General features: G+C 30.2%; 1 protein-coding gene and 1 long non-coding RNA gene across 2 annotated transcripts; one reads left to right on the top strand and one right to left on the bottom strand.

Annotated features, from left to right (window-relative positions):
* Nucleotides 1-3,785: 3,785 nt before the first annotated feature.
* LOC111288304 (uncharacterized) lies at nucleotides 3,786-4,732 on the bottom strand. The gene is made up of 2 exons (XR_002690072.2): nucleotides 4,290-4,732; nucleotides 3,786-4,189 (listed from the first exon to the last, which is right to left on the bottom strand). It is a non-coding gene; the product is annotated as an uncharacterized LOC111288304 (long non-coding RNA).
* Nucleotides 4,733-14,058: 9,326 nt separating this feature from the next.
* Nucleotides 14,059-14,646, top strand: LOC111288954 (uncharacterized). The gene has a single exon (XM_022879873.1). It carries the CDS (start codon nucleotides 14,059-14,061, stop codon nucleotides 14,644-14,646), a length of 588 nt encoding a protein of 195 aa, XP_022735608.1.
* Nucleotides 14,647-25,211: the final 10,565 nt, after the last annotated feature.

Below are 25,211 nucleotides of genomic sequence, written 5' to 3'. Positions count from 1 at the left end.
GGGGACTTGATTGCTAAACTTGATAAAAATTTTTGAAGTTGCCACTAATCTATTTGTAAGGTGTAATTGGCCACCTAAAACTATCATCTTTTAATAAAAATTTTAAAATTAATTAAGATTTACTAAAAGAAGTTTAGGACTACAAAATCAGGGTTAGGTCCAAGATAAGGTTACGAGTGAGAAAGGTATTAGCACCCTCATGTTACCCGTTTGAAGAACAATATCAATTAAACATGTGTAATCCTATAATTTTGATAATGTAATCTTTTTTATATATTTAAATTTAATTTCCTTAAATTTATTTATGAAAAAAAAATATTTCTTTGTTGTGAAATTAGTATTATTATTTCATTATTTTATAAATTCCTCAACGCTTTGGCAAAATTTATAAAAAATCTTTATTAAGGAAATATTTTGGAAAAATTGACTATTCACAAAATTTTCGAAATCTTATCATAAAATATTTTATTTATAAAATAAGATGATTTTAGGAACATCCCAACTTTTTCATGAATTCTTAAAATCTATTAAACAAATTTTAAGATTATCTCGACTCTTTGACGAAATTCTAAAAATTTTGAACAAATTTTTAAATTATCTCAATTTTTTGACGACATCCTAAATAAGAATCATTCTTTTAATTAAATGATTTAATTAATTAATTCTTATTGTGATTATTTTTTTATTATTATTTACTATTTTTATCTTTTTTTATCATATTATTTAAAAAAATTTAGATTATCCTAACTCACTGGCGAAATCTAAATATTTATCTTTTACTTGTATTAAAGAAAATCAAACTCTTTAAATTTTTTTAAAAAAAACATCTTTTAAAATTATTCAACATATCAATTACTATTATTATTTATTATTATTATTATTATTATTATTTAAATAAACCTTTATTCTAGTAAAAATAATTTTGGATTATTCCAACTCTATGATGAAATCTAAAAAATTATTTTTACTTGCAATAATTAAAGAAAATCAAACTCTTTCAGCTTTCTTTAAAAATTTCATTTAAAAGATTCATTTAAACAACTTATTATTTTTTATTTTATTTATCATTTTTATTTTTTTAGCAAAAATTATATTTTAAATTATCTCAACACTTTAGTAAAATTTAAATAATATTTTTGCTTGTAATAAAATTTTATTTTCCTTAAATAGTTATTATTATTAAATTTTTTTTGCATATTATATTTTTTATAGGTCCATATTTTATTTTAGTTTTATTTTTATTTTATTTATTTTTTTCTAAATGAATTATTACTAGTAATAATATAAAATAACAATAATAATAATAATACTTTTATAAAAATTAAAAATCAACATAAAATAAATAAAAGCAAAATCAAAATAGAAAATAAAATGAAAAAGAAAAGAAAAAACCTGCAAAATGATTCGGGTTGCGTGTGGGTTGACGCACGAATCCTACATGGGTCAGGTGCTATTCAGATGCCCAAAACGACGTTATTTTGAAGTGCCTATAAAAGGCTTATTTCAAATTTTGTTTCTTAATTTTTTTCCTTCCCTTCTATCTTCCCCCAAAGCCTTTTTGTTAAAAAACTTAGCCCTTTTAGCTGGCCGCCATGGCAACCTAGATTTCAATTGATTATCACCATGCACCAGTGGCCGGAAGCTTTAACGATGTCGAAAACTTCAAATTTTCTTAGATTTTGACGATGAACCCAAATGTCGGTCGTCGAAAAATTCAAACTTTTTCAGTTTTCCGTTGACCCAAAAAAATTTTAAAAAATTTTCAAAAAATCCTGAATTCATCATTTTTGTTTTCTAAACACTCTTTCTAAACCAGATTTTCAAAAAAAAAAAAATCTCAAACTCCTAGATTGAGAATTTCATTCTCGAGTATTTTTTTTAAAAATTTTTTTTATGTTTGCTGCTAGTTCCTTTGTCAAAGAAGACTGTGATTGTTTTTGTTTTCATTTTGCAGAACCCCTAGGCTTCCCTTTGTTTTTTTTTTCATTCTCTCTCCGTTGGTTCACTATGCCCTTCATTTGTAGAAATTCACTTTATTTATAGAGCTTATGGGATTCAAATTTTAAATCTCCTGATATCTTTGTGTGAAAATTTTTTTATTCATTACTTTTAGTCACCGTATTTCATGCTATCAGGTTAGGCAGTTTCAAAGAGAAAAACATCATTATGGTAGCTTGATTTAAATTACTAGAGTTGAAACTAAAAGATTTTTTTTTTACTTTCTTTCTTTTTTTTTTAAAGATTAATTAATTAATTAATTAATAATAATAATAATAATAATATAAAAAAAATTATATTTAAGACAAAATTGGTGCTTACATATGGGATTTATTTGTAGCTTCTCAGATTCTTCATTATTTATTCATCGTAATAATTGTGGAATAATTTTATTGTTGCTTTATGTGGATGATATAATCCTTACCGGTGATAGCTTCGAATTTCTAACAGGGTTATTGATTGTCTTAGCAAGGAATTTGCAATGCAGGATTTAGGACCACTTCATTATTTTCTTGGTTCAAGGACCAAAGAATGAGTTATTGTCTCTTTCTTAATAGAGCAAAATATGCCACACAATTGCTAGATCATGCTCAAATGGCAGGTCGCAAGCCAGTCTCAACTCCTGTGGTTACAAAGTTAGCACCACCAGCCAATGATAAGCCATTCAAGGATCTGCAACTTTATGGTAGTGTTGTGGGAGGATTGCGATACCTTACTTTCACATCCCCTAATATATCTTATAGTGTGAATTATGCTTGTCAATACAAGCATCGTCCTACCAACTTTCATTACCAACTTGTTAGACGAATACTTCGCTATGTCGCTGGAAAAACCACTCTTCCTATTAAATTACACTCTAATAATCCATCGGTGTTAAACGCATTTTCAGATGTAGATTGGACAGGTTGCTATCTCACTCGACGTTTCACCACGGGATTCAGAACCTTGTAAGAGGAAATTGTATTTCCTAGAGTGCCAAGAAACAACCCACTATGACGCGTTCCAGTGCTGAAGCAGAATGCCTAGCCTTAGGTTACGCTACAGCAGAATCGACTTGGCTTTCTTTCATTCTACACGTGACATTGGCCTTGCATACCTCAAGCTCCAACTCTGTTCTGTGATAATATTTTAGCTTTCCAGATGACATCAATCCAGTCTTTCATGCTCGCACTAACCTTGTGGAGATAAACTATCATTTTATTCGAAAAAAGGTTACTATTGGCTAACTTTTAACACGCTTTATTGCATCTTCCAAGCAAGTAGCAGACATATTCACCTAAACATTAGCAAGGCCCACTTTTGATGCTTTACAGACCAAATTTGGCCTTAGAGTTTCACCTAGGCCTAGTTTGAGGGGGAGTATTGGAGAAAATCGAGCGAAGAATCTAGCAACCGTTAGAATTCAAATCATCGAACAGCACACAAAACCAATGCGGCAAAGTTAGCTCAAATAGTCAAGGATACTTACATGTGTTTATTATATTTGATAACTCGCTTTTAATATCAGTCGAAGAACAACGTATATAGTCTGTTATAAATAGAAACAAGTGGAAGAACGAACGACTCACGGCTTAAGTGAGTCTTTTAACAGAACCTCAAACTTCTTCAGAGACTGCTTCTTTTAAAGTTCATAACTGCTATGTCAATGGGTTGATAAAAAAAAAAAAAAAAAAAAACCTGAAGGAATGGCATTTGACAGCCAAAACTTTCAGTCCTTGAGGAGGATGATAATCCTTTGTCTTAAGTAGTCATCTCAATTATTGCATATACCATTTTATAAAACTCAATAAATTAAAGGATCTCACACCAATTAAGCTTTGAAACGTATATGAAAGCATTTGATTAATACAATATGGTCAAGAAAAAAAGCAGACATATCTTGTTTAACACTTAACACAGCTCTAGAGTACAGAATAAATGGGATGGATATATAGTTACAAATACTAATTTGGTCTGTGCGATTCAATTTATTGCCTTATACTTTTCGAAACCATATTTATTCTCTTAAAATCAAATTAAAGAACATTTTTCTCTAACAGTAATGTCTTTTGCCCTTGTTCCTTTCATTCTTTTTCTTCTCAACTCGTTTTCAGAGTTACATCTTCTTATTTACAGCATGGTTGGCCTCCCCCTCCACTTGGTATACCCGGGTATGTGGTGGGAGGTTTATAGTAATCCAGAAGCTTCCGAACTGCAACATGATCAGGATCAAACCAAACATGTTTAATTAAAACACTGCAATTTGTCTATAACTTGGAAGCTGCTATGCCTGTAAGAGAAAAAGAACTTACCGAAATTGAGAGGTTTCAAGTTCAAATCCTGAGGGGTAACAGCAACAGCTGATGACATGAGAACCATGATGGCTAATAGAACCATCACCATCTTTACTTGAGAGGACTGGTTTAAAGCCATTTGGCAAAACGTGATTAAATCTGGCAAAAGAAGCGGAGGCCAAGGCAATGTGGTGATGGAGAATAATTGCCAGTTGTACCTTAGTATTTATATACAGAAAATCTTGACTTTTGGTGGATGAAGATTAATCAAAGACGTCTGAAGATTATTGTATTCCATAATATGAAATTTTCAAGTCAACAAGAGTAAAGCATTCAACGAACGACTTGGTCTTATGTTTAGCTGTCTACATATATTGAGAAAGATTGATACATGCATGTTTGAATTGGAGAAAAAAAAAGTGGAAAAAAGAGAAGGCAGATTCATATAACTGTGATTTGACTCATTTGTATGTATATGATACCGTATGTGAGAGGTAACTTTTACTTTAATTAATAATAATAAATATAAATGACAGTCTTGATTTATGAAATCAACATCATGGTAAGTTGGTTAGATACATGTTTGACTTTGAAAAGGTTTAAAAAATATATAAACATATTACTTACATTAATACATATTGTTTATATTTAATAATATTATCAATATAAATATTGGATTTTGAAATCAGCATGTTAAATTAAATGACATATTTATGGTATATTAGTTTGCTAGGTTATATATATTGAGAATGATTGTGTATGTTTGTATAATTTTCAAAACATCATGTTTATAAATGGTAAGTATATAAGATTCTGATGTATACATAATATAATAGGAATTCAAGCAAATTATTTTGTTTTCTTCATAAATTAATTATTTAATAAGTCCTAGAATTTGGCTCCCGCTATGCTTGGTTGATATTTTTCGTAAATTTTTTTTTATTTATTGTTATTTTAACAAAATATATAAAATTTTGATACACAAAATATTATAAAAATATTAAAAGTTTTAAAAATATATTATTTAATATGTTGTGATTATTATTTTTGTTATTGACTTTAACAACAATGAAAATTTAATAAATACAAACAAAAAAATTCACAATTTTCATTTTAATTTTTCTCTTTTTCTTATATTTTTCTATTTTTATTTTTAAGAGAAAATAAAAAATTATCTCAAAGTAAAAAGATAAATAAAAAAATTAAGGGTGGATAATTGAATAACAAATGCCATTCAATTAACCTCCCAATTAATCCCAAAATTAACACTTGGCTTCAAATCATCAATTATGGCCACTAGGATTTATCTTTTGTTGTATGTTATGTTATTGATATAGATTGTAAACATGTTCGGCAAAGATAAAGAAGCCTCAACAAGAAAACTCATTTTGTTTTTGACTTGGTTTACTGATATCTTTCAAGATTGTTACGAGTGATTTGAATTTCAAGAGCAGGGGGCGATTTTCACAGTTTTTGTAAACAATATTCCTCCACAAACACATTGGAGATGGCTGTCACAAAGGTTTCAGGAGAATGGAAAGGTGGTGGATGTCTTCATTCCACAAAAAAGGAGTGCAAGAGGCAGGAAAGATAGGTTTGTACATTTTGAGAAACTTGTAGAGGCAAAGAAAGCGGTGTATAATTTGAATGGATTATCGATTAAGGACCACAAGATTGGGTTTAATATGGCCAGATTCAATGCAAGATCGACATTTTGGGAAATAGTTACAACGAATAAGGAACATGGGAAGAGTAGATTGTTGGACAGTTATCAAGGGCAGGATAAAAACCTTCATGGTCGGTTGCAAAGGGAGTTGAGGAAAGGTTTAACGGGGGATGGGGGTGGTAGGAGGACAAAAATCCTATTTTCAAGCTGCTTTGAGTGGAGAAAAGATGGATAGGTCGACATTACTGGAATTGGGAGGTGCTTAGAGGCGAGATGAAAGCCCGTTGAGAATTAAGTCATGCTTAGGTGTGGTAGATGAGGAATCCATGCACAATCTTGAGAGATATGTGATTGGTATTGCTTGAGGTTACTATGAAGCGAACACTTTGATGGAAAATTTCAAGATAAATGGAGTGTTTGATACAAGAATTTAAATAGAGGTCGCGGTCACGTTTTCGGTCGCGTAGCATTTGTCGCGTTTTCGGATATAACGGAGATAATTGTGGTCATTGCAGTCATCACGGTCATGAAATTTTTTTTTTGCACAATTTATTATAAAATGTAATAATTATAATTATAATTATAAAAACTCTTATTCAATGATTTTAAAAATAGTTTATGACACTCTATGTTTTTTATTTTCTAAAAAAATTATTCACAATTTTATTTAGATTATAAAAAGCATTCATATTTGGTTTATCCATAAAATTTTTCTTGGCCAAGTTCATATTCAATATTAATTCTAGACAAATCAAATATTAATAAAACATAATATGTTAAATACCAAGCATTTAATTTAATAAAATTACAAACTTAAAAATATAATAAATGCAAATTCCATCAACTACAATTATTGATACATATTTCAAATTTACCACATGGTAAAATGATGAGGAGGATTAGATTCTCTATCTTCACTTTGAAAGCCAAGTTGACTCCATCTCCATCCCTGAGACTTTGTTCTTGATACATTTGAGGTGGAGGATATATTTGAGGATGATACATTTGTAGTGGAGGGTACATTTGTGGTAACTGATACATTTGTGGTGGAAGATATATTTGAGGAGGTGGAGGATACATTTGAGGTGGATAATAACCATATAGAGGTGGATAACCATGAGGAGGTTGAAAATTATGTTGTTCTGGTGGATAGTAATGTCTTTGAGTACTAGCAGATGATTCACTATACTCAAAGTTACTAGAATTTGGTCTCTCACCTGAAGATAAAGAACCTCTAAAATTTCATAGTGGTGCTTCTTTGCTTTTCCTTTTGATCGAGTTGTACGTGCACTTTGACCCTCACTAGATTCAGCAAATGGATTTCCTCCGTATTCTGCCATATTAATAAAAAGTCCACCAATAGCAGCAAGCCTAAATTCTCCTCCAAGTGGGCTGTAAGGTTGATTTGCATCCATATTATCACCAAAATTTGCACCATCACCATCACCATCACCATCTCCATCACCATCTCCATCACCATCATCATCTAGACTTAAACCACCACCATCATCACTCTGACTTGGTGTTGGACTTGAACTTGAATGAGACACATTCCTTTCTTGAGATTGATGTGATCGTTCAACATTCATTTCATTATCAAAATTATCTGCAGGCAACCAATCAGAGTTTTGACCATCTAATAGAGGATTTTCTTTCTCTTGCAGCCATTCTGTTAGTGGATCATCATCTTCAAAAATATGGTCAAGGCTAATAGGATTAAAACTATTATTTATTTCATCAATGCTCATTCTTTTTTGATGTCTCATCCTCAACCTCATGTTATAATAGGTATATATAAGTTTCTGGAGTCTTTCAAACTTCAATCTGTTTCTTGCTTTGGTGTGAATATAGCTAAATGTGCTCCAATTACGTTCACAATTTGATGCAGATGTTGTTTGACTAAGCACTTTGATTGGTAGTTTTTGTAATTTAGGAACACAAGTGCCATATATCATCCACCACTCAACTGTATAAAATTATTTAAATTAAATTTCAATAGGCTATACAATTAAACAATATAAATAAATTATAATTATTTAACTTACTATTTACCTGGATTCATTTTCTTCCAAGCTCTTTGTGCTTGTGGACTACCAAATGTTTCATACTTGTCTCGAAATAATAACAACTACATCGATTGAAAATACAATAATAAATGAATAAATAAAAAATAATTTAATTTTTAATACATAAAACAAATGTTAAAGTTATAAAATAGTATTAAATACTAACCTGATTAATCATTCTGATTTGAGTATCTATCGAAGATTTTAATCTTTCAATAACTGCTTTTATACCTTCTAATGTTTCCTTAAATACATTTGCAGAATGTTCCACTCCATATTGAAATTATGGATTTAGATAGTAACCTAAACATAATTTATAACAATATTATATTAAAGTAATAAAAAATAAATATATAAGCAATTTAAGTATAAAAAATAAACATATTTTTTAAATACCATCTATATTCTTGGTTTACTTACCAGCTGAATGCAAGTCAGAGTACATGAAACTCCATCTATTGTTAATAATCTTTTCATATTCAGCAGAATAACGACAAGTTTGTTGAATTGCTTGTTTAGCTCTATCCACAGCCTCGTAAATAAAACCCATTGTTGGTTTTTCATCACCATCCACAAGGCGCAATACTTTTACCAAAGGCTCATAAACTTTTATTATATCACCTGCTTTTTTCCAAAAATCTTTTCCCAAAATGATTTTTTTGACTTCATAAGCAAGTCCTGATTTTTGTTGTCCCCATTTTGAATCTTTAAATTCTTATATATTCATCAATAAATTTTTAGAGTAATATATTTTAAATTAATATTTTAAAACAATAAAATCATAAAAAGATGCTAGATTTAAATAATTGTATTAATTACTAAGTACTAACCTTTGAATTGAACATCTCTCTCAAACTTTGCTTTTGCCTCATTATTTCTTCTAATTGTATGAAATGAGTGACAAATCGGGTAAGAGCAGGACGAAGTATTTGCTTCTCTTGTGTATATTTCTTCATCAAATTAACAGTCCAAATGTGATTGTATATAAAGCAAGTCACTTTCTTCGCATCATCCAAAACCTTTGCCACATTTTTTTCCTCCCAATATCTTTAAGGCACAAGTCCAAACAAAGAGCTGAACATGCTGTCCAATACAAATGTTTTCTCTTCTCCATTAGTCTTTTTCCTGCGGCTTTAAGTGTTGCCTCGTTATCAGTGACTATTTGAACAATGTATTTTTCTTTAATTTCTTCCATAAATTCATCTAATAATCTGTAGTAAAAGTTTGTATCTCTACTACGAACACTTGAGACATCTACAGATTTCTAAAAATAGTCCATTTACTACAGTAAACAAGAAAATTAATGATATGCATTTGATTCAAACTATTGGTCCAACCATCACACATCAAAGTGACACCCAATTCATTCTAATAAGCTTTTAATCCATTAACCCATTCATGAACTTGTTGATACTCAGACTCTAAATACACATCTGAGACCTCATAAGGTGTTAGAAGTCTTACATGTTGGCCAACTTCTGTTGCCACAGAAATCAAATTATACAACCATGGGGAATTTGCTAATTGAAAAGGAAGTCGATCATATATCAAAAGTTTTGATACTGATTCACCCACTTTTCTTCTTAATGTCTTTAGAAATGAATTACTTACTTTTGGTTGTCTTGAACTTTTACTTCTAACCAATTCAATAATAGCTCCCCTTAATGAAAATTCAGACTCATTTGGAGTTGATTTCCTTGTTCTTTTTTCAAAATATTCAGCAACTGAACCATGAGAACTTCGTCCTTCTTCATATATGTTACTCCAACCACTAGTTCTTTGTCTGAATTCTTGTCTTCTGTGCCACTCATGTTGTGATTGGATACTATCTCACACGGCTTGTCTAGTAGCAATGTCTTCATCAATAAATCCTTCATAATCATTTTCCCCTCTTAATTGTGATAATTTCTTCTTTTGTTGTCTGTTTTTTTTTATTTGCTTTCTTGAAGGAGTTTCATCATACTTTCTCTTACTATACCTATTAATAATATAGTCAAAAAAAAAAAATTAGTTGCACATGCTTATGTAATTTTATAATTTTTATTAAGAAATTAACAATAATATTTTCAAAGAAATTAAAAAAACATAACATACCAGTAACGTTGGGGCATGGTGCAACATTGCCAGTTTTATGAGCAATGTGTTCTTTGAAACGTGTTATTCCTCATTTTACAACTTTACCACAAAGTTTACATGAAATATTTCCTCTTGTATTTGGCACAGGTGTTCCAAAATGCCAACCTATATCATCACTTGGTGCGCCATCTACTCTTTTACTCGAGAACTCTTCACGTGGTGGCATACTTATTATTTTGTATAAAAACAAAATAAACTTATATTTAAAAATATTAATATTACTTATTACATATTAAAAATTGATTTTACGCTAAATTTTTTAATTTTTGATTTTTAATCTTAAGAATATTATTAAATAACTTAATCCTTTTGATGCACTAATTGATATTAATTTTTTTATCACAAATAACTTCAAATAATTATATAATAAATACGATCTTCAATAATTACACAAAAATAATAAGAATTAATCTAATATCAAAAGAATTGACAACAATATAAATATCAAAACAACAAAAAAATTATTAAATTTCATATACAAAATTATAAATTAATATCTAACACAATCAAAATATAATATTTAATTTTAATTAATTTTTGTCTAACTTATATAAAAAATTTATCAATAATTTTCATCTACAATCTCTATGTATATCATATTAAATTATTAATCTCTTATTTTTTTTAATTATAAATCTTCAATCCCTCTAATTAGATTTTATTTAAAAAAAATTTCAAAAATTAAAAGTTTTCAAACTTATATTTTAATAAAATTTTCAAACCTATATTTTTTATTTTTTAGTTTTTACTCTTAATAAGAGTAATAGATCATAAAATGCTAAATTTGTTAAGTAACTTAATTTTTTTGATACACTAATTGATATAAAATTTTTTTTATCACAAACAACTTTTAATAATTATATAATAAACACAATCTTCAATAATTATACAAAAATAACAAGAATTAATATGATATCAAAAGAATTGACAATAATATAAATATCAAAACAATAAAAAAAATTAAAATTCATATACAAAATTATAAATTAATATATAACACAATCAAAATATAATATTTAATTTTAATTATTTTTCATCTAACTTATACAAAAAAATTTATCAAAATTTTTCATTTAAAATATCTATATATTATATTAATTATAAATTTTCAAAACCACTAATTAAATTTTATCTAAAAAATTTTCAAAAATTAATTATAAAATTAAATAAAAAAATTCAATCCCACCCTCCAAACACCCTACCACACCCAATCCGTCCCCACCCCCATCAATCCCTCTCCACCTTCCCCCCAATGCCCCACCACACCAATCCCTCCCCACCTTTCCCCCAATGCCCCACCACACCCAATCCTCCCCACCCCATCCAATCTCTTCACGTGCCTAATATATCAAATTTGTTCAATTCTTTCTAGCAAATAGAGACCCTTCTAGAAACGCTTTATTTTTCTGTTCATCTTCTTTTTCGTCTTGCATCTTACTTTCTCTGGTTTTCCAAAAATTTTTTCTTATTTCTTTTTTTTTTTCATCTCTCATTTTCTCTCACATCCCTTTATCACTATCACTTGTTGACTTACCTAGTATCTACAGATATCTCGTTTGTCTTTCGAACTCTCACAAGACACAACAGATCATTTTACAAAAATTTTACAAAAAAAAAAGGTAATTTAACTTTCTTTTCTTATTTTGTTTGATCTTGAATGTTGATTGAAAACTTGAGGTTGATTTGAATTTGAATGCTGAAAATGCCGTTTAAATGGTTAAAAGTTGAAACTTAAAATAATTGATCTGTTTTTTAGCTCATTTTAAAATTTCTTTTGATGATAAAGATCTGAGATTGTGAGCTTTATTTTTTGATTTGGCTTTTACTTTTACTTTTGCAGGTTTGTTGTTTTATTTTGCAGGTTTAAAATTTTATTTTTTTGTTAGAACTATTAGATCCGTGAGTAGAAAAACGGAATAGCACCAATAACGGTCCGTTATTGCCGCTATTATCCGTTACGCCGTTATTTTGCGGCCGTTACTCTCTGTTTTTGCTGTGAATGAATTTCTCAATCATTTTTTATCTATTAACGGTGGCGGAGGGCAGCGCTACCGTAATTTTGCGGCCGTTATTCCGCTATCAAATCGTTATTTGAATCCCTGGTTTGATATAACGGTAAAGAAGATTTCGGGCAGACAGTTCATGATTTGTTTCGACAAGGAGGAGACTATGGAAAAGCTTCAGTGGTCCTGGTTAAAGGAATGGTTCACTGAGGTTGAACATTGGTTGGAGAAGCTAGAAAAAAAATACAGAACAACTTAAATAACATGTCATGGCGTTCCCCTTCGTGCCTGGAATTATGAAACTTTAAAGAAAATATCGCTAACATTTGGGAAGATTTGATATCCGTGGACGATAACACTTTGAGATACAATGACTTCAGCAGAGGAGCGATGAGAATCATGACAGATCACATTGGCAAAATCGACGAAGTTGTTAAACTTGAATGTGGGGGAAAAGATTACCAAGTCAGGGTATCTGAAGTAGGTTATGATATAATCTCGTTAACTCCTTGCCATTGTGTAGCAAGGGGTTAAGGCCAGCACTCTCTGGACATAGTGAGAGTGACGATGAAGGTTCAGTTGAGTCAAATGTTGAAGAAGGTGTACAGGCAAACGAGAGGGATGAAGATAACGTTTCATTTCTAGTAGTAAATGAAGAAGACAAAGATACGGCTACAGTACAACCACCTGTGTGCATGGGCAGTGAAAATGGTATGGAAAATAGTGAAATTGGCAGAAAGCATAAGGAGTTAGCAGAAACCGAGGTCAACTCAATGGGGAATGAAAGAAGGAATTATAATGGGGCAAATGATAGTCTGGCAAGCATGGGTACATGGCCTGGGGATGTGTGTGGGGTAAGTTCAGATCCCAAAACGATGCGTTTACTGGGGAATAAGGAAGAAATTTGGTCTGGAAGTGTAGTGGCCGAAACAAGATCTGGATGGTGAAGGGATTAGAGTAACACGTGAAGAGTTAAGAGAAGTGGAGTTAAGTGGGCCTGAGAATGTGATCGGGCTGGTGGCAAATAGAGGTGCTACGGGGAAACAAATAATTCAAAAAAGAAAAGGAAGGAGAGACAGAAGCATATCAGAGATAGAAGAGTTGTACTACAAAAGGTTTTCGGGGAAAAAGGAGAGCAAGGGAAAAAACAGAAGAAAGGAGAAGAGGGTCCAAAAACAAAAACAAAAGAACGGTATCATTCTTAATGCATCACTATCTGACAGGGATTTTCAAAATCGAAGAAATATACTGTGTGCAGATGATGCCGAATCAACATGGAAGATTGGGAAAATGTTAGGAATGTAAGATAGTTGCGGAGACGAGATAGTGATCGAAACACTAAGAGAGATGCAAGTGTCAAAGAAACGGTGAGCTGGGTGTACAGGTAACATACTTTATTGTCTAAATGTTAAGTAGATAGAAATAGGTGAGATAGAAAGAGGTCGTGGTGTGAAGGTGTTAGTTTAAAGGCTGCGTCTACAGTATTGTGTAAATTGCTCAACTGAAAATCTTATCTTGGAGTGAGGGACTTAGGGAGTAAGGTGAAGAAAAGACATGGTGAGATCCATGGTGACCTCGAACAAGATAGAGTCGTTGTTGGTTCAAGAAACAAAATTAAAAGATTTAAATGATAGAACCATACAAGGGTTATGGCCAGATGGGATTTTGAATGGGCACACTTAGATGCAGAAAGGAACTCAGGTGGTATATTATTGGTATGGGATAAGGACTGCTTTAGACAAATAAACGCATGGAAGGGTAGAAGTATGGTATGGCTGAAGGAAAGTTTTGAATGTGTTATATGCAATGTTTACGTTCCATCCGAGTCTGAGCTAAAAAAGCAGTTGTGGAAAGATATACTAGGGAAAATGGAGGACATTGGGAAAAAATAGTGTGTAGCAGGGGATTTTAACACGATGAGGTCAATGTTGGAAAGATCTGGCTGTTCTACTGGAATACAGGAATTCAATAGGTTTATTGATGCTAGTGGTCTTGTGTATATTCCACTTAATGGGAAGCGATTTACATGGTTTGGTCAGGGTAACAAAATGACCAGACTGGACAGATTCCTACTGTCAATGGAGTGGATTAACGCATTCAGGGATTTATGCCAAAAAGGATTAAGGAGGTCTATCTCTGATCATGTGCCATTATTGTTACAGAATGTGTCGGTCAATTGGAGGCCAAAACAATTTAAGTTTCTGAACTGTTGGTTTCAAAAGGAGGGTTTCTTGGAAGAGATTGCAAAAGAATGGAGTGAGATAGAGGTTTCTGGTAGAGAGGGCTTTAAAGTGGTTAAAACAATGAGCAAACTGAAGTTTTTGAAAGATTGGAATAATCACGTGTTTGGGAATGTTGAAGAAGGCATTAAAGCTTTGGAGAATAGGATTGACCAGTTGGAAAATGCAGCAAGCAAAAGAGACTTGATTGATGACGAAGTGGTCGGAAGGAAAAAGGCTATACAGGATTTATGGGAAACGAAGTTGAGGAATGAGTCACTATAGAGGCAAAAGTCGAGGGCTCTATGGCTTAGGGAAGGAGATAGAAATACAAGAGTTTTTCATTGTAAGGCGAAGATGGGGGTGAAAAGGAATTGTACCCCTGGTTTTGATAAGAATGGAAGGTGGATTACGGAGCCAGGAGAGGTTAAAAGAATCATTTATGATTTCTTTAGGGAGCACTTTAAAAGATAAGGGGGCGATTGGTAGATTTCAATTCACTTCCATTCAAAAGATTACAGCATCTGGAAACAGAAGGGATGGAAGCGCCATTCTCGATTGAGACGGTCAACGATGCAATGTGGAGTTGTGAAAGTAGCAAAGCCCCTGGCTCGGATGGTTTCAATTTTCTCTTTTTCAAGAAAAGCTGGAGCTTTATCAAGGAGGATGTTATCACATTTATGGAGGAGTTCTACAGAACAGGAACGCTCAAGTAAGGTATTAACTCTTCTTTTATTTCCTTAATTCCAAAAGTTGATAAGCCGGTGTTACTTAGTGACTATAGGCCGATTAGCTTGATTAACTCACTGTTCAAATTGCTGTCAAATATTCTGGCAAAAAGATTAAAATTAGTTATAAGTAGTCTACTAAGCGATACATCAATTACATTCGTGTCCGGAAGACAACTTATGGATGGGGGTTATGTTAGCAAACGAGATTATTGACTCATTGAAAAAGGGAGAGGCGTGTGAAGGGGGAGGAGTAATTCTTAAATTAGATTTTGAAAAAGCCTATTATTCCATTGAATGGTCTTTTCTGGATCATATTATGGAAAGGATGGGTTTTGGTAGGACTTGGAGGAGATGGATAGGAGAATGTATTTCTATAGCATGGGTAGCGGTGTTATAGGAGAACGTTTTTCTATAGCATGGGTAGCGGTGTTAGTTAATGGAGCCACAACAGAACAGTTTCATATGGAGAAAGGACTGAGACAAGGAGATCCATTATCTTCTTTCCTATTCATCCTGGTTGCAGCAGCTCTACATCTAATGATGGTGAAAGCGAAGAATATGGGCCTGTTTAGAGGAATTTCTTTTCAAGGGGAAGAGTTGACTATTTCACATTTGCAGTTCTTAGATGATAACTATATTATTCTTGAGAGCTGAAAGGAAGGCAATGGAAAATGTCAAGAGCTTGTTGACTTGTTTTGAACTAGCTTCGGGCTTCAGGCTGAATTTTTGGAAGTCTCAAATGTATGCTGTTGGACTTGAGGAAAATGTGGAGGCGGAGATGGTAAGTGTGTTTCGATGTGGGAGAGGGAAATTGTTGTTCAAATACCTAGGAATCCCTCTGGGGGCAAACTCGAAAAGACTGGCCGCGTGGGAATCAGTGATTGATAGGATCCGACGGAAATTGGCACTATGGAAAATAAATATACTGTTCTTGGGAGGTAGAGTAACACCCATAAATCGGTTCTATCTTGTCTCCCAATATTTTACATGTTAGTCTTTAAAGCGCCTAAAGGAGTAATAAGGAAAATTAACAAAATAAGGAGGAATTTTCTATGGGGTGGAGGTGACACTCAGAGGAAAGTAGCAAAGGTGAGATGGTTTGACATTTGTCGTCCAAAAAGATCAGGAGGACTTGGAATCACTGAGTTACAAGTTAAAAATCAAGCCTTGTTAGCTAAGTGGTGGTGGAGGTATGCAAACGAAAAAGAGTCATTGTGGAGAAAGGTGGTAGTTGCAAAATATGGGGAGAATATACGACAATGGTTGTCGTGTAAGGTGTATGTTAGGAAGATCTCAATTGTGTGGTGTGATATGGTTGGAATAGCAATGGATCTGGGAACAAAAAAACTGGTTGGGAACCATTCTTGTAGATGGTTGGTGGGGAATGGGCAGGATACTTTATTTTGGCTTGACTGGTGCTGCTCTGAAAGACCGCTCAAAGAAGTATTTGCTCAACTTTGCTATCTTGCAAATGACAAGTTAGCGAAGGTGGCCGAATATACGAGGGACAATTCCTTTGATCATCAAGAGTGGCGGGGATATTTCAGGAGAGAGTTGTTTGAGTGGGAAAAAGGGACACTTAGAGATATGTGTATTATGGCACAAAATTGTCATCTACAGATTGGTAAGAATGACAAAATAATATGGGAAAATGACTTGAATGGAGTATTCTCGTTTAAAAAGGCCACAAGTATACTAAACACTTCATTTGAACAATCCCCATTTGAGTTTAGCAAGTTGTGGTTGCTCATAATTCCCCCAAAAATTCAGTGCTTTAGTTGGTTGGTGACATTAGACAGACTGCCCATAAAAGATTTCCTTATTTGAAGAGGTCTACCACTAAGTCACTTAGATAATATGTGCCCATGGTGTAAAAGGACCCTTGAGAGTGTAGATCATGTTTTATATAGTTGTGAATGGATCGCTAAAATATGGGTTTACTTTCTTCGATGGTGGAGTTTGACATGATGCCAACCGAAGACATTAAGATCGTTTATACTGAACTGTATGGGACCATCGTTCACTGGGGCTGTAAAAGCATGGTGGTATGCTTCCTTTTCAGTAGCTTTGTAGTTTATATGGCTACAAGAAATGAGTTGGTTTTTGACCAGAAAAGTATGTCTGTAGAGGATATTGTTTTTGTGATAAAATTAAGCGCACTTTATTGGATCAAAGCTATTAGGAAGGATGATTGCCCATTAGAATCAGCTTGGTGGTCCGATCTACTTGAGGGTGTGCCTGTGATAAATGGGAAACGCAGAAGAGAACATATTGAGTAGATGCCACCTGTGGCAGCTGTGTTAAGGTTCAATGTAGATGGTTCAGCGTGAATGATAAAGGCATGGTGGTGGCTATGTTTTCGGGGCCATGCGGTTCTCAAAAGCCATATATGGCGGTGTTACTAGCAATCAAAACAGCATTGGAAGTATTTAAACAGACTAAGTGGAAATTTAGGAAAAAACTTATTGTGGAGTCAGATTCAACGATTGCGGTTGGTTGAGTGTTGGATGGGACGATAAGACCATGAAAAGTTTGGAACATTCTCTCTGAACTTAACCAATATATTTCACGAAGCAAATATCTTGGCTGATGCGTTGGCAAAAGCAGGGGTGGAGTGAGAGAACATGTTTGTGGGCTGGTGGTAAGATTCTGGATGTGAACTATAGGCAGATGTGAAATTATAGGTATTGTTATTGATGAATCATGGGATTGTGATTTGTATGTCATGAAAGTTGTTGTGCTACGCTCTATTTGTATTGTAAAGCTTGGCTCTGTACCAGGGAGGGGGGCTTCACTCTTATCTGGTTGCAATAAAGAAATAAAACCTGACTTAGCAAAAATAAATAACTAAATAAAGAAGCCTTATCTCTATAACAGGAATGAGAAAAATAGAAAGACTATTCTTGTAGCTTAAAGGCCTCTACAAGTATAATACTGAAATTACTTTATAGATGCTTTTTTATTGTAATAGATTCCACAAGTAAACTTTCACAGTTTAGGAATCCTAAAAAAAAAAAGAGAAATTTATATAGAACCAAATTTTTTATCTGTAGAGCCATAAGCTAAATACACTCATATTTCAATTATGTTTTAAGTAAATTTGCTAACCACAGCTAATTGAATCATAAAGATATTTATCTTCAAATCCTTCGCACCTAAACCCCTCAAATTTGTATTTGTATTTGAAATTATTATGCGATTATAACATACGAAAATATGTTTACGTGAGATTTTTAAGATGACAAGTATGTACATCCGTCTATCTTTAAAACTTCATGAAAACATATTTTCGAGTAGTTTAAAATAAGAAAGGATATACATTTACATTAATTCTGAAAACAAATGGATATACATAGAAATTGATTGAACAATTGAAAGAAAAACAGAGATAGTAGTTTATGATAGCTGTTTAAGCAATAGTAAACATCATACTGAATGGCAAAGGACCGTTGACATGTCGAGATGAATAGTCAAACGTAAACTCCGCATACACTCTCCGTGATATTAGACTTTTTTATTTTCATTTCCTATCGTTACCAAAAGGAATAATGGTGCCACTAAAGAAGTCAATTCAACCCGAAATCGATGAGTTTTTGATTCGATACGATATTTTAAGATTGATTTTTTTTTTTAATTGAGTATCGGATCAAGTAAGATAATATAAAAAAATTTTGAAGTTGGGTTAAGACTTGGTTTTAGGCAAACCTAATCTTACTTGATCTGATATATATATAAATTATTTATTTAATTTTATATTTATATTAAAAAATAATATTTTATAATTTCAGATCGGATCGATTCAGGTATGATTTTATACAATGTCAGATTAAATCAGGTTCGGATATAAAAAATAAAAAAAAAATTATCAGGTCAGGTAAAGTTTGAATTTTATATTTATAAAATCGGATCAAATTCGATGTGAGCAAAAACTCGTCCTGACCTGACCCGTTACTATCGCTAGGTGCCACAATTGGTGTAGAGTTTTAGTAAATTCAAAAATACTCACGAGCCTTTAGTTATTGTTGCAAATTTAAATTTAAAACAATATTAAAACCCATTTTTTTTTAGAAAATCAAAATTTCAAAGCAAAAAATTGAAATATAAAAAATAAAATTTAAAATATTATTTTATTGATATCATAACACAATAAAAAATTTAAAATAAAATAAAATAAATTTAATTTAAAATATATAATTTAAATATAAAAATAAAAATTTTCTTTTCTTTTCCTTTTTTCTTCTTTATAAAATATATTTGAAAAAGAAAAGAAAGAAGAACTTTAATATTTAAAAAAATAGTTTCTTTTGGATAAAAATAATATTTTTTTATTATAATTTATTAGTAAAATAAAATTTTTAATAACGATAGATTTTTGGTTTTTTTTTAAATGATATGTATTTTTTTAAAAAGAATTTGAAAATTTTAAACTTACTTTTAACTTTTGAAAATCTATTTTCTATTAAAAATAAAAAAATTTAACTAATAAATTGTATTACAATAAAAAATATAAATTTTTTAAAAATTTAATATTTTAGAAAATATATCTAAAATTTACAAAAATTGAGATAATGGCATCTTGGCACCTGAATTTTGAATGAAATTTTACTTTGATCTCTCTATCTATAAGGTGATATGCTAAAAATGTCATCCTAAATGTTATCTATGTGCTGTCAGCTAATATTTATTATCAATTTAGATGATTTATAAATAAAATGATTAAAATAAAATAACATTAGATAATCGAGATTTCAATTAAAATTTTTAAAAGATTAATAATTAAAATAAAATTTTGTTTAAAGTTTAAATATACAAGTATTATTACCTCGGAAAGAAATTATAGAAATAGATAAAAGGAAAAATTAAGTCTATTTGGTTTTAAAAACCAAAACATTTTTGTTTTTTTTTTTTTCATGAAAAAAAAAAAAGGTGAAAAGGTGTTTGGTGATTAGAGAATGAAAATATCTTCTAAGAATCAAAAATGAAAATATACGTTAGTTTGAAAACAAAAGAAAGTCATTTTCACCGTTTTCTATTGAAATAAAATTTAAAGGTAAAAACAATGAAAATGCAAATGATGTGAATTCCATTAACGGGCAGCATCCATTAGCTGACACCAACCAAAAGTTAAAAAATATAAAAAGCGTTCATAATCACCCACAAAGACATGGTTTCATTCTATTAAATGTACACGTGTTTTACTATAAGTAGGCAACGTGTTTTTATGCCATAATTAGACATGATAATTTATATTTTCATGTTATGCCTTGTGTTTGTGTGTGATATGTGTAATAATACAAATTATTAAAATATGAATATAATATAAATTATAAAATATATTTAAATTTTAAACACAAACATGATACGTTTAATATACGTATTACAAGTGACACAAAATGATTAACACGTATATAATTAATTCGTTTAAATACGATACGAATAAGTACGAATAATATGAATATATATTAATAGATATGACTAACATGAATATACATGACACGACTAATATGAATATATACAAGATCATAACTAAAATAATAAATAATTATAAACTATCCATTATTTATAACTTAATAAATTTAACATATTAATATTATAAAAAAGTACTTACATATTAAAAAAATAAAAAAATTAATACTCATTTAATATGTATTTAATATATATATATATTTAAGTTTTAATTTATATTACATAACTATATTAATTTTTATTATCAAATTCAAAATGATAAACTATTAAAGATTAAAAAATATAATAATAATGTATGGGACTAATATTAATATTTATATTATATTTATATTATTAATATAAAAAATAATTTTATAGTAATTATTAAATGAGTATCATAATTAAATGTTTAAAATTATTTTTATATGATATTAAATAGTTAGTTAAGTATCATAATTAAAAGATTAAAAATTAAAATAATCTTTATATGTTTATATTAAATTAAAATAAATATAAAACATATGTTAAATGTGTTAAACATATTAAACGTGTACTCATATATCAAGATTAAATTAAATGTATTATTTGTATTGTATCACATGTTTAAACTAATCAATAAATATACGATACAAATTGTGTTGTGTCAAAATTCATGTCAACATAAATAAACATAAAATATGTTTTTTTAAAATACATATATAATTTTTTCTATATAATTTTCGTGTCATATCATTGTGTCATGTATGAAATTACTAGGTTTAGCTACAATGATAGATTTAAGTATATACGGTGCACAAATAAACTCTAACTTTTCTTTTTCTTTTCATTTTTTAAACAAAAAATATAATACCAAATATTATTTCATTTTTAAAAATAATTTTTCATTATAATTTACCCAACATAATTTCAATAAATAAAAAAATGGAATATGAAAACTAATTTTAGAAAATGAAAACACAAAATGATTTTTAAAACCAAATACTGATTAAGGTTTTATGCTCTTTATGACATGGATAAAGTTTGGAAATTTGAGTTATAGCAAAGGTATTAATGTTTTTTCTTAACTATGTAACATAGTTACTTCTTTTTCACGATGATAAGCAACTTCATAATTATAAGTGGTAAAAAATCTGAAGATGAAAGTGGAAAAGTTATGTGAATTTATCCAATATTTTGAAAGTTGTAAAGCATAAATTGGTATGATATTATACTTCCATTGAAACGAGAGACTAAAATAATATTTTCATTTGTTTATCACCAACAATGGAATACCTTGTAACGAACCATCACTATTAACATCAAATTTTCTATTAAGACAAACCAAATTAGCACACAACGCATCACTAGTAGCATTTCAATTAAACCAACTGACTCAAGATCAATCCACTTACAAATATCTAATTGGAAACTATAGTAGTAAACAAATAACTTATCTAATGACTTAGGATCATCACTTAACACATTATCTAATGACTGACCTAGTCACTTGAATTATCAAAATGTAATTCTTATCTAGAGACATAGTAAAGACTATAGGTTAGGATTAACTATGTTGTATAAGAGATAAGATTAAATTAGGTAATTTATCATCTAAACTTTCTTTTGTGTATATATGTACTACACATACCAAACAAAAAATAAGTTAAATTCTTCTAAAACCTTCTATTTTTACATGGTATCAGAGCCAGTTAAGCTTAATAATAGTTCCAATCAAATGGCATCAACAACTACTATAGCAAACAATACTATATTATCTTGATATAAAGTCATTCAAATTAAGTCAACCACTTAACTCCCACTCAAACTAAATAGCAGCAATTTTTCCTAATGATATCTTTAGTTTGGTACAGTTTTAATTAGTTTAGACTTAATGGGCTATGTTAATGGATTTATTACTATTGCTTCCAATCCATATTACTTAAAATGGATCAAATAGGATAAATTGATCATTCATGCTATTGTTTCTTCGATCATCAAATCAGTGATACCAATGTTAGCAACTTTCAAGACTTCATATGAAGCAATGACTACGCTTACCAATCTATTTGCTAGCAATATTAGATCGAAAGTCATGTTTTTTAAAAAAAATTTATCTTGGTATACACAAAGAGACAAATCAGTGGCTGAATATATGCAAGTAATAAAAGGTATTGTCGATGAACTGGCTTTGGCGCAGGCATTAGTAATAGAAAATGACCTAATAATCTTTATTCACAGTGGACTTGGATTGAAATTCAGAGAAATTTTTAACAATAATAAAAGCAAGAGAAAGTGCAATATCCCTAGATGAATTGCATAATAAACTCGCCAACTTTGAAACAATTTAGGGACTTTCAGGAAAGAGAATAAAGGTTTTAATCTTAATATTTTTCAAATTCCATACTTGGTCAGTTTAAACATATACTTTCTTTTAAAGGTATGGGAATAATCTTTTTGTTTTCATATCATAATTTGTCATGTTACATATATGATATAAATACTGTAACTCATTCTTTTATACCATGTAGAATATGCAAAAAAGTTAAAAACTTATTTGGTGATATTGACTTGTTATTACTTTTAGTTTTAGGGTTAGTCTAATTAAGTATGTTAGAGTTTCTTTTAATATAATTAATTATGTAACTTTGGATCGATAATGTAGTAAGTACCAAACGAATAAGAATTTGATGCAAAAGTCAAGATTAAGCCAAAAGCACCGAAATGGAGTGAAATTTTTTTTTAATTTTACATTTAAGAATGCATATGAAAATAATATGATATTCTGCCCATGTTTGAGGTGTGATAATATCGATTAGCAAATCTGTAAAGTTGTTTTAGAACATTTAGTTTGTATTGGATTTCTTTCTTTATATGATTTTAATTGGTATTTTCATGAAGAGTCTTTATAATTAAGGTCATCGACTAGAGTTCCTTCAACTTTAAGGACTCCCTAACACCAACTTGATCATATTGGATAAAATGACATGGAAGGCATGTTGTAAGGTGCTTTCAACATTTATAACCAACATTTCCATAATTTGTTTCCCCAAAATGATAGATTTAATAATTCAAATGTTGAAAGAGATGATTTTGGTGAACATAGGATAGGTGTAGGTAACCAAAAACCTAGTGGAGAAACATCAAAGTTTTATAGGTTGCTTGAAGATATGAATGAAGAACTTTATGAGGGATCTAAGTATTTAAGGTTGTCTTTCTGCATGCATTTTTTACACTTGAAAAGCATATGACGATAGACAAAAAAATCTTTGACTTTATTATTAGAGTTTATGAAAGAAATATTTCCTTTTGCAAAAATTACTAAATCTTGTAAGGATTCAAAGAAGATGATAAAAAAGTTAAGTCCTGGATATAAGAAAATTCATAGTTGTCTCATTAATTGCATGTTCTATTTGGGTGATAGAACAAATTAACAATCTTATCATGTGTATAGTAATTCTCGTTGGTTGGGCATAAATACCGAAAAAATGCTGATTAAGGATGATGAAAAGTACTTGTCAAAAAGAAACCTATAAAGGTTTTACGATATTTTTTATTAATGCTAAGATTTCAAATACTTTTTATGTCTTTCAAAACTATGAATTCTATGAGGTGACCACGTGACAAGTGGACGGATAATGGATCATTGAGGCATCGTGTTGATTCTTTGGCATGAAAATTATTTTACTATAGGTTTCTAAATGTTATGCTTGGATTAACATCTGACAGTTTCAATTCATTTAAAGTGATGAGTACTTTTCATTGTACTTGGCCAATTGTATTGATTCCTTAAACTTTGCTATCATAGATTTTCATGAAGCAACAATCATTTATCTTGTCTACGATAATTCCTAGGGAGAAAGATCCAGGAAATAATATAGACATCTATTTGCAACCTCTAGTTGAATACTTAAAGTAGTTATAGGAATGAGTTAAAACTTATAATGCTTCCAAAAAAAAAAAAAAGAACTTCAATATGAGTGTTGCCTTATTATGGACTATCAACAATTTTCTTGCTTATGCAAATTTATTTGGTTCTAGCATCAAAGGTCATTATGCTTGTTTATGTTGTGTTGTGCAAACATGGTCGAAGTGGTTATATAATGGTAGGAAATTCAATTATATGGCACATAAGTAATAGTTAGATGATAATCAATTAATTTAGATTTTAAAACATCTCGTTGATGGAACTAAAGAGTTAAGGAGAGTGCCTTTATAAATTATTAGGCTTGATATCTTGTTAAAGTTAAAAGATACCACTTTTACCTATTAAAAAATGATTTAATCAAGGAAAAAAAGTGAGAAAAATCTTTAAAGGTGTTTGGCGTCCTATTCCTCAAGTTCATGATGCTGACACTCAAGTTGTTGTTTGTGTCTGTTATGACATTTTGTGCCATTAAAAGGTAAAAATATAATTTTGTAGTTATATATTTATTTTAACAGTTTGGATAGCTTCAATACATGATATTAAATTTGTCCGAATGATTAATATTCTTTTCCAAGGTTGATATGTGTGAAAATGTTACCGTTTATGTTTTTTTAACACTTTTTATGCCATTAAAGGATAAAAATATAATTTACCGTTATACTTATATTTTAATAGTTTAGATAGCTTAAATACATGGTATTAAAGTTGTCTAAATGTTTGAACCTGATTGCCACACCTGATATGCATGAATTAGTTATGGTTTATATCTA

Source organism: Durio zibethinus, chromosome 4 (genome assembly GCF_047325235.1).
Source record: "Durio zibethinus cultivar Kanyao isolate XHJ-2024 chromosome 4, ASM4732523v1, whole genome shotgun sequence".
NCBI classification, from domain to species: Eukaryota; Viridiplantae; Streptophyta; class Magnoliopsida; order Malvales; family Malvaceae; genus Durio; species Durio zibethinus.
This window is presented reverse-complemented; position numbering and strand designations above follow the sequence as displayed.

What these genes read in the sequence shown, in the direction of transcription:
- LOC111288954 (XM_022879873.1), top strand. Translation starts at nt 14,059, where the DNA reads ATGAGGTCAATGTTGGAAAGATCTGGCTGTTCTACTGGAATACAGGAA.